The sequence below is a fragment of the Staurois parvus genome, unplaced genomic scaffold, assembly GCF_062004578.1.
Source record: "Staurois parvus isolate SC_StPar_1 unplaced genomic scaffold, SC_StPar_1.0 ptg000175l, whole genome shotgun sequence".
Lineage (NCBI taxonomy): Eukaryota > Metazoa > Chordata > Amphibia > Anura > Ranidae > Staurois > Staurois parvus.
In genome coordinates, this window is record NW_028317971.1 from 6,688,428 (window position 1) to 6,702,770 (window position 14,343).

General features: G+C 42.3%; 1 protein-coding gene across 1 annotated transcript; it reads right to left on the bottom strand.

Moving 5' to 3' along the window:
* Nucleotides 1-753: 753 nt before the first annotated feature.
* Nucleotides 754-10,171, bottom strand: LOC149462392 (tubulin alpha chain). The gene is made up of 3 exons (XM_089677010.1): nucleotides 9,994-10,171; nucleotides 4,974-5,122; nucleotides 754-1,897 (listed from the first exon to the last, which is right to left on the bottom strand). Exons 1-3 carry the CDS (start codon nucleotides 10,169-10,171, stop codon nucleotides 923-925), a joined length of 1,302 nt encoding a protein of 433 aa, XP_089533136.1. The 3' UTR covers nucleotides 754-922.
* Between the last annotated feature and the right edge of the window lie 4,172 nt (nucleotides 10,172-14,343).

The window sequence follows — 14,343 nt, forward strand, 5'->3', positions numbered from 1 at the left end:
AAAAAAAAAACCCCACCACACACTACATGTTTCGCTCCAGAAAACAGAGCTTTTATATTTGAATGAAGGTTATATGTTAGATTCATCAATTGGCCAGATGGTGCATAGGGAAACGTACCCTCATCCAGTATAGATTAGAGTGAAGGTTTAGCATCAGTGTCCATTTTCTGCCATCTGTGTACCCTCTTTTGGAGGCTCATCCCATTTGTCTAGTGGGAGACAGACCAGGACTGAAACTGTATGAAAATCTTAATTTTTGTTGTCTGGGTCAGAACTTGGAGAATCTTCCAGTGGGAACACTTAATATTGACAACTGTTCAAGATTTGTTACTTGCAATGTCCTAACTTTGGTTTTACCTTTAACTAGCACAAAGCTATTCTATTGATGAGTGGTTCGATTAATACCTTACTGACTTCAAGCCCAAAGTTTAAGCAGAAAGTACACAACATGTAACCATAAGCCAAAAGCTTAGGTTGGAAGTCATGTTTGCAAGCTTTTTAAAATTCTTTGTGATGGAAAAATACAATGAATAGGCAATGGTCTGCATAGAAGGACCTCCTTAAATTTGGTTTACTGCCTTCAGTTCTTTAGAAAAGTCCTCCAACATGGAGAGGGCATGGAATAAGTTTACCACCTTTTCTGCCTGTAGCAACTCTGTAGCCTTACATAAGGATCACAAGTCTACCTCTTAGAATGAGGTTTTACAAATGAAACCCTGCATAAAAACAGTCTGCAGATATCTGAAACCAGTATTCAAGAAACCAAGTTTAGATTTATTAAGTTATCAGAAACAAGGCATTACATAGAGAAAAAAAAAAAGATAAATTACTGTTATACACTAATCGCAGCAGATGTTCTTATACCCCAAATCAGTTCTTTTATAAAGCCATTTTTGGACTCTGGTATAGTGTTGGTATAGTGTTAGTATTCTTCATCTTCTTCCTCTTCTTTAACAGAGTCTGTTCCCACTTCTTCGTAATCTTTTTCTAGAGCTGCCATATCCTCCCTTGCTTCAGAGAACTCCCCTTCCTCCATGCCCTCTCCCACATACCAGTGTACAAATGCTCTCTTAGAATACATGAGATCAAATTTGTGATCTAGCCTTGCCCAGGCTTCTGCAATGGCTGTAGTGTTGCTCAGCATACAGACAGCACGTTGGACTTTGGCGAGGTCCCCTCCTGGAACTACAGTAGGAGGCTGGTAGTTTATTCCCACTTTAAATCCAGTAGGACACCAGTCTACAAACTGTATAGACCTTCTGGTTTTAATAGCAGCTATTGCAGCATTGACATCTTTTGGTACCACATCACCTCTATACAACAGACAGCAAGCCATATATTTACCACGGCGAGGATCACATTTCACCATCTGATTTGAAAATTCAAAACAAGCATTTGTGATCTCTGGGACAGACAATTGCTCATGGTAAGCCTTCTCTGCTGATATTATGGGTGAATAGGTGACCAGTGGGAAATGAATGCGAGGATAAGGCACCAAGTTAGTCTGGAACTCTGTCAAGTCCACATTCAATGCTCCATCAAACCTCAAAGAGGCTGTAATCGAAGAAACAATTTGTCCTATCAGTCGATTTAGGTTGGTGTATGAAGGACGGTCAATGTTCAGATTTCGGTTGCAGATATCATAGATTGCTTCATTGTCCACCATAAAGGCACAGTCTGAATGCTCCAGAGTTGTGTGGGTTGTCAGAATAGAATTATATGGTTCTACCACTGCAGTAGAGACTTGTGGCGCAGGATAAATAGAGAATTCCAGCTTTGATTTCTTTCCATAATCAACCGAAAGACGCTCCATCAACAGGGAAGAGAAACCAGAACCTGTGCCACCTCCAAAGCTGTGGAAAATGAGAAATCCTTGAAGGCCAGAGCACTGCTCACTCTGTAAACACAGGAAAATAGGTAAATGAAAAAACTTCAGGTACCATAGTAACTACTTTAATGTCTGAACGCCAGACATTGATGAACTGAGATCTGGTGCATACACCCTTCACAGAATAAAGAGGAAGTAAGCTGAGAGCACAGCAACATGTGCTTAATACCATTAGCAGGGCTCAAAATTCAAGTCCTGAGCTACTAGCCAGGCCTTAAGAGTTACTTGCCACCAGTTGCCCCACCAAACCCCTAAACATGCCCCCTCCCCTGCAGCCACATCCTGTAGCCCCCCCCTTCACACCCCCACCACCTTGTCCTCTACACCCATCACTCCCCAAAAAAAAAAAAACCCACACACACACAACCAGCAATCATTTAATTGATCTGACTGATAAATCAGGATAAAATGAATAAAAGTTACCACACACCTACTGGTCCCTCCACACTTGCCCTCAGCTCATTTCCAATCGTCTAATTGAGCAGGCAAGAGGAAATGTTGGGGGCTGCCATTAGTGAATATATTCTGTGCTTTTAGACTCAATTTCTGTTATGCCCCACTTGCATGAATTTTTTGTGTGTTGTAGTGAACTACATCAGGTTATTGTTCAGCAATATGCCAACATCTAGTGGAGATTTTGCCCACTTAAACTTGTTTTATGATGTTGGTTTCCCCCTGTCCCCCCCTGCTGTTTAGGGTTACTTTAACTTATCTAAGCCCTGTCTCTGCAAATCACTGACTGAGGAAACCTAGCAGAAATGGAGGATCTAGCTGAAACTAGCCTTCCACTTCAAAAGAAAACATCCTCTGAACTTCAGTTAGCTGAAGTAAACTGCATTAAATTCTACTTGGGTGGTAATGAAGAGGTAAATCTTTCTGTGAAAGGTGCCAAGTCAGCAGATAATCATATGGTCTGGACAGACTGGGTCTAAGAAGGTATGCAAATACATTTGAAACCAATTTTAAAAGGAAAAACAAAACAAAAAAAAAAGGCAAGGGAGGGAGCTTCAGAATAAAGCTTTTCACAGCATGCAGGAATAGAGCTGAGGCTGTCAAAGAAGGGGGGGGGGGGTCCCTTCCCTCCAATCAGCTCTCGGAACTCCCCTCACTGAGCATTGCAGAGTAACTTCAGCTCCCTGCCCCCTGCTTTCTGAAATCCCAGACACATTGTAGCCATTCAAAGCACAGAATTTATACAGATACCACAGGCAGAACTTTTATAGGAGGCTTTGTTTAATCTCAATCACCTGAGGCTAGTTACCTCACTGGGTATATGCAAGCAGTTTCAACCACTTTAGAAGTAGGGAAACCATATGTACAAAGGCAGGAGCTAGATTCTCAATAGCAGTAATCCAGGTAATTTATCCAGTACAGATAGCTAGTAAATTAGGTGCCTTGCATTAGCAGATGGGGGTGGGGGGCGGGTGGAAGCCCACAAGATGGAAACAGTCTCTTGTGGGAGTCATTAGTTTACATCCCTGCTGGATCCAGCCCTCTACCTCATTGTATAGACCAGTGATCTCCAAACTTCAGCTCAGGGGCTGGATGCAGCCCTTTTCTTTTTTACAGCCCTTGGAGCATTATTCCCCAAACTGTCAGCAACAGTGGGGCATGGTTTCGGACACCAACAATGGGGCACTATTCCTCACACTGAGGCCAAAAAGGGGCACTATTATCCTCTCCCCTGGGCTTCCCCCCCCCCCCCCCAATACCAATGCTGGGGCATGGTTTACTCCCACTTACGCAGGAAATTCTCTACTTCCAATGGCCACAGTCCAGCCCCCATAAAGTTTGAAGGACAGTAAACAGACCCTTTGATTAGGAAGTTTGGAGACCCCTGGTATAGACCGTCACATTCAAACCAGTAATAAAGCCAATGTATCATCTTAAATCACTGATCTTTTTTTTGGATGTTAAAATTTGAAAAGCTGTTTGAGGAAGGCACACTGATATCTGGTATCTTATGTCAGGACCAGGGGCGGACTAACAACTCATGGGGCCCCCGGACAATAGCGGATCATGGGGCCCCCGGACAATAGCGGATCATGGGGCCCATGTGTCCTTGCCCAAAGTCAAAAAAGCCTATGAAAAAGGTACCAGGGGCATCTCATGGGGCCCCCTACTGACCCCAGGCCCTTGGGCAGTGCTCGAGTTTCCAAATTGTCAGTCCGCCCCTGGTCAGTACCATACTCAATTCTGCCAGGCCCACTTCAGTCATCTTGATTGAATTTGAACCATCTACATACATTTTAAGATACTCACAATATGTGCTAGTGGACCAGCCGGTTCCTTTGTTATAATGAATGTTTAGTAACATTTTAAGTCTACCTAGTCTCCCACAGTAGACAGAATATGGAAATGCAATTCTTTTAGTAACTATAAACTGCTAAATACCTTCTCATCAGCAGTATATAGCAGTCTTGTGACCTCTATCCGTGTCCAGCAGAGCACTGGTTAAAGCTTGTTGGAGGAGTTTTCTTTGCTCTAGGAGTATGCAGAACTCCTGACTTGTCTTGACAGTGCTGATTGGCCCTGTGTTGATAAGATGCACTCTCCCAAGAAAAAACCCCCACACACCTCTCTAGCAATACCCAAACTGAGCATGTGCAGTGTGATTCCACACAATATATCTCATCAGGAGATAAGAGGGGGACACTGGAAGGGGAGGATCAGAGAAGTCAGAATCAAACAGCCTTTTTACACAATGCAGAGGATTAACCCCTTAAGGTCCACAGTATAACAAGTATGCTTTACTGCAGATACAGACTGATTTTAGCATTGTGGGTTTAGTAATACTTTAATGTGATTACCGACAGATTTTTCATGGCCTATATTTCCCCTTTTCTTACAGGATTTAGGAGAAAAAAACCCACACGCACAACCACACTTAATGTTTAGCCTGTAAGCCTCAAAAGGGTGAATGTACAGTCATACCAACTATCAGAAGAGAAGGGGGAAGAATCTAGACAGTTATATTCTGGGATCTGTAGCTCCACAGTCCTTTCAAACTTGCAGGATTCCATGACAAACATTTTCAGGCATTTCAGGGGGGGGAAAAAAAAAATAAAAAAAAAAAAAAACCTACCATTTTACGTAGTTTGTCCAAAACTGAATCAATCAACTCCTTTCCAACAGTATAGTGACCTCGAGCATAATTATTTGCAGCATCTTCCTTGCCACTAATGAGCTGCTCAGGATGAAAGAGGGAACGATATATTCCATTTCTGATCTCACCTAAAGAGAGAGAAAGTGTGATCTTGATTAAAAAAAAAGTGTTTATAAAAAAGACAATTAACTTTTTGGTCTTTAACCGTCCTTTTGCCTAAATTAAATTGCACCCAGTCTTTTACTCTGTTCTATTGCGCATGTTAAACACACACATTTATGAAGCTGCAATGTACCTAGCTAAAGTTAGTTTTAGCAAAAAGATTTAGAAATTAGCATCATTGTAGCTCCAAGCAAAGCAGAGGCATAGAACACCGCTTCCCCCTGCAAAAGTTAAATGGAGAGCTTCTGGCCTAGCTGATGCTTCCCTTACATTCTGGGTAATATAGCACTGATGAGTCACTGCCATTTGTAAAGGATTAGGTTGCTATTGTCAACTTTTAGGACCAAGACCACTCAAAATGACCAAGCTTTGAAGATATGACTTGGGATGGGGGGGGGGGGGGGGGGGGGGACACTTTTTTTTCCCTCTTTGCCAATCAACTTCCAAGCTACAGCAAAGCACAATAGCAATTGTGGGATCTGTGCAGTTTAGCATAAGAACTACCCAGCCATTACTGTAGCCAAAATCCAAGCACATCATACATGGGAGCCATGGCTTGACAAAAGACACCAAGATGATAAACTGCATGAAGTTTGTAGTGGTCATACAAGGAGATCTCAATGGGTAAGGGAGGTGAACAGATTACCAATGCTAATGGAACAAAGATTTTACATTGGCTGCTGGGAACCCAGCCTTTTATAGCATAAAAAAAAAAAAAAAAAAAAAAAACACCCCACAAAAGTTTAAAAAGGCCAGCCAATGCATTTATGGTTCCGAAGAATTTGGTTTGGCATGTTTTGATATTTGCTGGGACCACAAATGTGTTGCCATTCATGTATTGACAAACCTGAACCTCATCCCCAGTTTAAACAGCTTCCTGACTGCCCTATTGCAGAAATACTGCTACAGGGCAGCACGGGTATCACGTGTACACACTTTTGCATTACCGGGTAGGGGGCATGTGCAAGCCGTGCACCCTACCCATGCCACCAATCACTGGGTCCTGGCTGGTGATTACTTGACGGCCCCAGTGATTGCCGAGGATCTCCAACAGGGAGGAGAACTGTTTACTAACAGTTCTCCTCAGTCAGCTCAGGCACACGGACACCACCTAGTAAGACACTCCCAGAACACAGTTAACCCTTTGATCACCTCATGTTAACCCCTTCCTGCCCAGTGCCATTAGTACAGTCTGTACTTTTTTTTAGCACTGATCACTGTATTGGTGTCACTGGGGATGTACAGTGATCCACAAACCCAGAAGGAAAGACTGGTGAAGATGGAAGCCCCAGCAACACATTCTAGCACATTATGGCACAATGAAAGCGTATATGCAGAGCACAAATAATGCTTTAATATACTAGCGTTATAAGTAGATGTATACCATAAACAGATCATCCTGCGTATACCATAAACATATTGTGCGTAGTAAACAGATATACTCCAATAAATACCAAATATACATACAAAAACTTGCAAATCCTTGTGTGTCATAAGTGACAAATGCATGTGCCCAAAAGTGCGTTGAAATTATCCAAAATTAAACATATGTCCATCAAAAAAAAAAAAAAAAAAAAAAAATTTAGAATATTTTAACTCCTTGACACAGTCACACAAATATGCGGTCTCACGGAACTAGGCTTTTTTCAGTGGGGCTGCATATTTGCGTATCTGTCTTTGTTCTGGGAGCGTGCTCCCAGCACAGAGACCGCGGTGCTCTAACGATCGGGACCTGGGACTCCCGATTCCGGGTCACCTGATCACGGATAGCCAATCAGAGGCTATCACAGCGATCAGTCACTGAACAGCCTGGCCATCTTGCTTATTTTCGCTCTGTGAATGGAGAAGAGAGATACATTGCATCTCTAACGCCTGGCATAGAGAAAAAAAAAAAAAAAACTTGTAAAAAAATAATACCTAGATCAAGGTTTGATCTAGTTCAGTGCCAGGGTTTGTGTTTGGGTCAAGGGTCAGGATTTAGAAAAAAAATTGGTGTCAGATAGTGTTAATGTCAGTGTGTTTTAGGTAAAAAAAAATTTAAAAAAATGCGCACTATTGTTTCTGGGCTGTACTATGGGTACAAATAACACATATATGGTATTGCTGCTATAGTCAAGAGCTGGAGAATTTATTTTGGGTAGTTCTTTGGTGGTAGGTTATGGTCGTAACAAGAAACAGATAAAAACATTTTTTTGTACTATTTTGGGCCATTTGGGCTTCGATAAAAAAAAAGTAAAAAAAAAAAAAACCCCACACAGGAGCTATCCATTACCATTTACCAGCAAATGAAAGCCCAATTTGTTCTGAAAAAAAAAAAATCAAGGTATAATCTACCTGGATGTACAAAGCAGTTGTGATATGTACTGTTTTACTATCACATGTCAACGTTGCAGAATTGTGCTTAGGCATTTAGATTTGTTTTATCCTTAGGCGTGAAGGGGTTAAGTTCCAAATTAATCATAAATCACTCATCCATCCACTGGTGAACTTGCTGTATGCGGTGTTTGAAATTCACCATACGTTATTAAACAGTTTTTATAGTGAATTGTGCCTTTATTACTGCCGTGCTTCATGCGATATTCAAATCCAACCGAAGTGCAATAGTGTCCCTCTTCAGTTTCCACACCCCCCGACACACTACTGCGCTCACCTTAATGTCTGACCTGTATCCCAGGGCAAACTGCGCTTTTCCCTTTTGACTGGGTAGGTATATAGATGTAACTGCTCTCCCACTGTCAGCTTACCATCAGGTGTATTACTGCTCTTCCACCGTCAGCTTACCATCTCCTCCAACTCCACACATATGAAAATGATACTCCGTGTAATATTGTAAATAAAACACCTTTATTAAAAATACAAAAATTTCACACTCCAACTGGGACACTGCAGGATAAACTGTTTGAATGCGGTATCCCCTATACCAAGATGGCGGCCCGTGTGCTTCCTGTATTGCGGCTTGATGTCCCCAGCGTACTCTACGAGTTACGTTACATGTTGTGACTTCATCAGGACCAAAGGATTTGCACATTTTTGTATGTATATTTGGTATTTATTGGAGTATATCTGTTTACTACGTACAACGATATAGGTTTATGGTATACATCTACTTATAAACACTAGTATATTAAAGCATTATTTGTGTGCTGCATATACACTCATTTACTGTATGTGGGAACACATTCTATGCAGGCAGCACATCACTATATAATCATATTAACACCATATTGCGCTGAGGTTTTTTCTATACATTTAGAATATTATGGCACAAGCCTGCAGGGGACCCAATTTTTTTTCTGGCTGGTTAACTACCACTTTAGTATGGAGATAAGTAGAATATACTTAATACACTGCTAAACAAAAAAATGAAATGAACACTTGTTATCAGAGTACAGCATCAAGTCAATTAAACTCCTGGGATTTAATCTGGTCAGTTAAGTAGCAGAGGGGGTTGTTAATCAGTTTCAGCTGCTTTGGTGTTAAATGGGTTTACAGGTGGAGGCCACAGATATTTTTTTCCCCCTACTCATCCTTTGACTGTTTTTCACTAGTTTTGAATTTAGCTAAGGTCAGTGTCACTACTGGTGGCATGAGGCAATACATGGACCCTAAAGAGGCTGCGTAGGCAGTCTAATTCCTCCAGGATGGCACATCAATACGTGCCATTGGCAGAAGGTTTGCTGTGTCTCCCAGTACAGTCTGAAGAGCATGAGGGAGATTCCAGGAGCTGGATAGGGCCGCAGAAGGTCCTTAACCCATCAGGACTGGTATCTGCTCCTTTGTGCAAGGAGGAACAGGATGAGCACTGCCAGGGCCCTACAAAATGACCTCCAGCAGGCCACTGGTGTGAATGTCTGACCATACAATCAGAAACAGACTTCATGAGGATGGCCTGAGGAGGCCCTGTGCTCACTGCCCAGCACCATGGAGCTCGATTGGCATTTGCCATTGAACACCAGAATTGGCAGGTCTGCCACCAGTGCTTTTCACAGGTGAGAGCAGGTTCACCCTGAAAGAAGTCGGGGAAAACATTACGCTGCCAGTAACATTGTTCAGCATGACCGTTTGGGTGGGTCAGTGATTTTCTGGGGAGTCATATCTATGGAGGGATGCACAGACCTCTACAGGCTAGACAATGGCACCCTGACTGCCATTAGGTATCGGGATGAAATCCTTCGGCCTATTTTTAGATCCACTGGTGCAGTGGGTCCCGAGTTCCTCCTGGTGCACGACAATGCCCAGCTTCATGTGGCGCGAGTATGCAGGCAGTTCCTGGAGGATGAAGGAATTGATACCATTGAACTAAATCCAATACAACACCCCTGGGATATCATGTTTTGCTCCATATGACACCGCCAGATTGCACCTCAGACTGTTCAGGAGCTCAGTGATGCCCTGGTCCACATCTGGGAGGAAATACCCCAGGACACCATCCGTCTCATTAAATGCTTCAATGTTGTCAGGCATTCATACAAGCATGTGGGGGGACAAACTACTGAGTACCATTTTACGTTACAGCAATTAAATTTCAGGACTAGCCTGCTGCATCATTTTTTCACTTTGATTTTCGGGTTTCTTTGAATTCAGTCCTCTCTAGGTTGATAATTTTCATTTCCATCAAATGATGGGGCATCACATTCCTAACACATTACCAAGTCCATATCAGTATAGATATCCAGCATGATATTTTTCCCCATTGAGACCTGATGTGTTTTCAAAGTGTTCCTTTAATTTTTTTGAGCAGTGTACAATATGAAGAGGAACTCTTATGGCAAGGTCTAAATTAAAGGAATCCCATTTTCCTCATACCTTTATACACAAGTACATAACTGCTACTTACCAATTACAGTTGGTTCGAGGTCAACAAATATTGCCCGTGGAACATGTTTGCCTGAACCAGTCTGATTGAAGAACGTTCCAAAGGATGAATCTGATGGAGCAGTGTTATCCTTACTAACGACCCCATCGGGCTGGATTCCATGCTCTAGACAGTAAAGCTCCCAGCAGGCATTTCCCATCTGAACACCTGCTTGGCCAATATGTATAGAGATGCACTCCCTCTGAAAGGTAGAACATAATGCTTTAGACATAGGACCAATGACAAGTTTCTAAATACTGGTAGCCAACTGATTAGGTTAAAAAAAACCCCCACAACACTATATATATTTGTAGGCAGCACAGTGGCTAAATGATTAGCACTTCCACCTGGCAGTACTAGGGTCGTTTGTTCAAATCCCAGCCATGGCACCACCTGCCTGGAGTTTGCATGTTCTCCCTGTGCCTGCGTGGTTTCCTCCAGGTACTCCAGTTTCCTCCCACACTCCAAAGACACGCTGGTAGGTTAATTGGATCCTGTCTAAATTGTCCCTAGTATGTGTATGTATGAATGTAAGTTAGGGACTTAGATTGTACACGCTTTGAGGGTTAGGGATTGATGTGAATGTACAATATATATGCAAAGCACTGCGTAAATTGATGGCGCTATACAAGTACCTGAAATAAATATATTTACAATTTTTTGACCTCACTCAGGACAAGAATGATCCATTTCCCAATGGAACCCATTAGACACTTGTGAATCACTATGATAGCATTTGGGTCCATCACTGACATTTCACACCTTGGGCATATACCCTCCTGGTGCCATTTAGCCTTGAATTCTGCCACACTATCAAAGCAGCATAGGTTTATGTGGAAGAATTTTCCATAGAACAAAACTTAGTGGATCAGTGAAGACTGTCAATGCACATTTATTCTGAACATACTGAAATGGACAACAAAAATGTATCAATACAGCATTAAATTTATTTTATATGCATGCAGTGCAAGTACTTGAATTTAACCTGGTATTTTTTTTAGTCACCGTATGGCAGGGCTGGAGTGTTAGTTGGAGTAGCACGCCAAAAGTGAAAGACTGGTTCATAGTTGTGCTGCTTCTCTTTTTAAGCCAGCCATGTACGGATCATAATTTGGCCGGTTATGCAGGGGCAGATAGACAGCCCATGCATTTCATCCACACATTTGAGGTGGCACTGATTGATTAGGAAAAAGCCAACAGGCTGGTTGTAAGGAAGTCTAAGGGCAAGGTGGGGGTTATTGGGTTCTTCTGGGGTACGCTAGGGATGTTAACTGTGTCAATTGCCCTGCACATGGAGTACCTTTGCTGTGTCATGCTCTTCAATGCTTAGGACAAGGCGGAGACTGCTTTAATTTAAAGTCAACCTTAAGGTGGTCCTCCAACTTAGAGATAGGCTGTACACTGTGTACATTGAGTGAATAAACTGGACTTTGGGTAACTCTCTGGCCCCATGTCAATGCACACCTTAACTAACTGTTGCATTTAAGAGGGACATGCTGAGCTTAGGTCCCTTCCACCCATCCAGCGTACCTCTGTTATCTCACTCCCAGAAACAGAACGGGGTCCCGCCATGCACATAGAGGACCTCATGCATGCGCTATGTTCCTCTTGCTCTCCTGTATCTAGGGACTAGGCTGAGGACCTCCGTGATGCAGATCTGCTCCGTTTGTTATGGGAGACGGACCGCTAGGGAGGGAGCTCCAGCAGTAACCCCCTAGCTACTGGAGGATACATTGCCTTGTACAGGTACCATTCTAGTAACCACAGTCAGCAGCCTAGTCATGTAGACTCCCGTTAATCTTAACTATTTGCTCTTCTTCTGAACAAATGTTAACATTTACAGAGGCCAAGCTCATACGCAAATGTTTTAACTAACCCAAGCTTCAAATGTCTGTTTAGTGTGCCAGTAACTTTCATACAGCCCTTTTGAATAACTTCAGGCCAGGCAGAACTGTTCAAAAGTTATGGAAAATTGGCATAACAGCTCAAACAGAACAGCAAGTTTCTCCCAACTGACTGTCTGCCCCAGCATACCCACATATGTAGAATGCAATACTGGCAAGTCCAAGATGGCAGTATTCCATAACGATGGCATCCTGACAAGTTGCAAGTCTCAGCAGCCCTTCTACATGGTTGCAGTTCTCCTTTGCCTTTTTCTACTCATCTTCTTTTCCTCCTCCGGAACCAAACCCCTGTCCCTTTTATAATATAGGACTGGGAAAAGGGTTAGGTCAGACCCAGAAAATCCTGCAAATTAAGCCCTGGGAAGTCTGTGAAACTTAACACACCCCAGCTAGGGCAGCTATGACCAACTTACAGAGGGCAACCTACTTACATGCCTTGCTGACCAGTCAAATGTGGAGACCGTCAGGGAATCTCTGGACTAAAGGTGAATATTGCAACAACAGGCGTGTTATTTTAGCTTCTAATGGGCTATTCATTTTAGTCAAAAAGTTTTACTGATTCAGTCATGGAACAAATGGGAGGTGTTCACTTTTTCAGGGTACATCTCCAATAATCAACAAAAATGCACAAAGAAAAGCAGGCATAGATGGTTTAGAAGTATATAGCCATTCATTTTATTCTTGTCATTTTTGGCTGGAGTTCTGCTTTACAGATCATGAACAGATCCAGCCATCCAAAACCCATGTAATAAATTGTGAAAGGCACTCAGCCATAATAGAAAAGGCATATAATGGCTATGTGTATGATATTGGAGTCACGCAGGTCAGTCCTGCTGAACCAGACAAATTTCAATACATACCATAGGCAAGCTGGTTGTACTAAAGTCAATCGATTGACTTCAGTCGCTTTCACATAATCTCTGCTCCTGGCTGTAGCCACCAACAGTGATCATTGTATTTGGATGGTGGTGAAACCTTCTGTTCCTATCTTTTAAGATCTAGGTTTAACATTCATAAACTGGATCTGGAAGGTGCTGTAAAGACTTCAGGGCTTGCTCATACCAGGTCTAACAAGTTGTGCATTGCTGCACACCACTGAACATATGTGGTGTGAACAGGGCACATTTATTTTTCCCCTTTTATATGGGCTGATTGCACAATTTATATACAATGGTGTAATGAGAGAAAGAAAATTCAGCTAAACCAACACATTTGGTGTTAACAGGCCCTTCGGCTGCTTTCACATGGGTGGTGCTAAAACATGGGGCTGATCTACCATTTTAGCCCCCCACCCCACAAAAAACAGACAGGGTCACTTAGGGAACAATGCACATAGCCATGGTACAGCAGTTTACCAGGCGAATCCACCTGTCAAACTCTCCTATGTAAGCAACTGAGACCTGTCAAACTCTCAAGCTAACATGTGGCTCACAGTTGGACATCGATCCAAAAAAAAAAAAAAAAAAGAAAAAAGGCATTATACAGAGGACTGAGGAGGCAGTAATATCACCTCCCAAATCCCTGCAAACCTTTTTTCAGCATCTTCTGAAAATCAAACTGCTGATCACTTTACAGGGGCTTAACAGACATACAGAGTGGATGGACATAAAGGACTTTATCTGATCTACATCTCTTTACACAAGTTAATGTGGATGTCAAACCTCTCAGCACATCTTCAATGCAAATCTAAGCAGCTCAAAAGCACACAAAGTAATATAACATTCTTCTGAGCCTAGTAAACAGAAATTTTTATATAACACTTCAAAATCATCATTTTCCCCAGAAAAACCTTCCAGCTCCGCACAATTCTTATACCACTCACCATCTTCACCTTTGTGATGCTATAAACAAGCTGGCAGGAGATCAGGCCTTACCAACTACCTAAGCCCATCAGCATTTAAACTATTCCAGCTTTGGGAAGTGGGAGGTCTCAAATAATTAAAGTGGAACTCTGCTGAAATTGAAGCCACTATGACCAAATTCACACTGTTGAATTGCAATGCATCTACCTTGCAGCACACCACAGGGCACAGTAACACCACTATGTGTCTCTGGCGAGTTGCATTGCTAAAATCATGCATGTACTTGTTTTGGTGCATTAGCAGCCCTTTCAATGAATGGGCTGCCTAGATGTAATGCACAATGAGCTCTTAGTGTATGTTTTTTTATATTGAATACGTCTGCTGCTATGTGTTAAAACAAAAGGCCCATTTATAAAAAACAAACTAGATGATTTATGAAATTTGCTTATATCAACCAATCTTTTTTTTAGTTTTTACAGGGAATGAAGGCAGAAAATAGATTGGTTGCAATAGGCAAACATTCTTCTGCTCCAGCTTTTATGAACGATTCACAGCAGGTAACCGAATAAGAATTGTACTTGTGCCATTCTCTGGGACTGAAAATTGGAGCAAAAACACAAGCGTTG

Coding starts and splice junctions, on each gene's coding strand:
- LOC149462392 (XM_089677010.1), bottom strand. CDS start 10,171: ATGGGAAATGCCTGCTGGGAGCTTTACTGTCTAGAGCATGGAATCCAG. Junction 5,123..9,993: donor CCTCGAACCAACTGTAATTG/GTAAGTAGCAGT, acceptor CTCTCTCTTTAG/GTGAGATCAGAAATGGAATA. Junction 1,898..4,973: donor TGGACAAACTACGTAAAATG/GTAGGTTTTTTT, acceptor CTGTGTTTACAG/AGTGAGCAGTGCTCTGGCCT.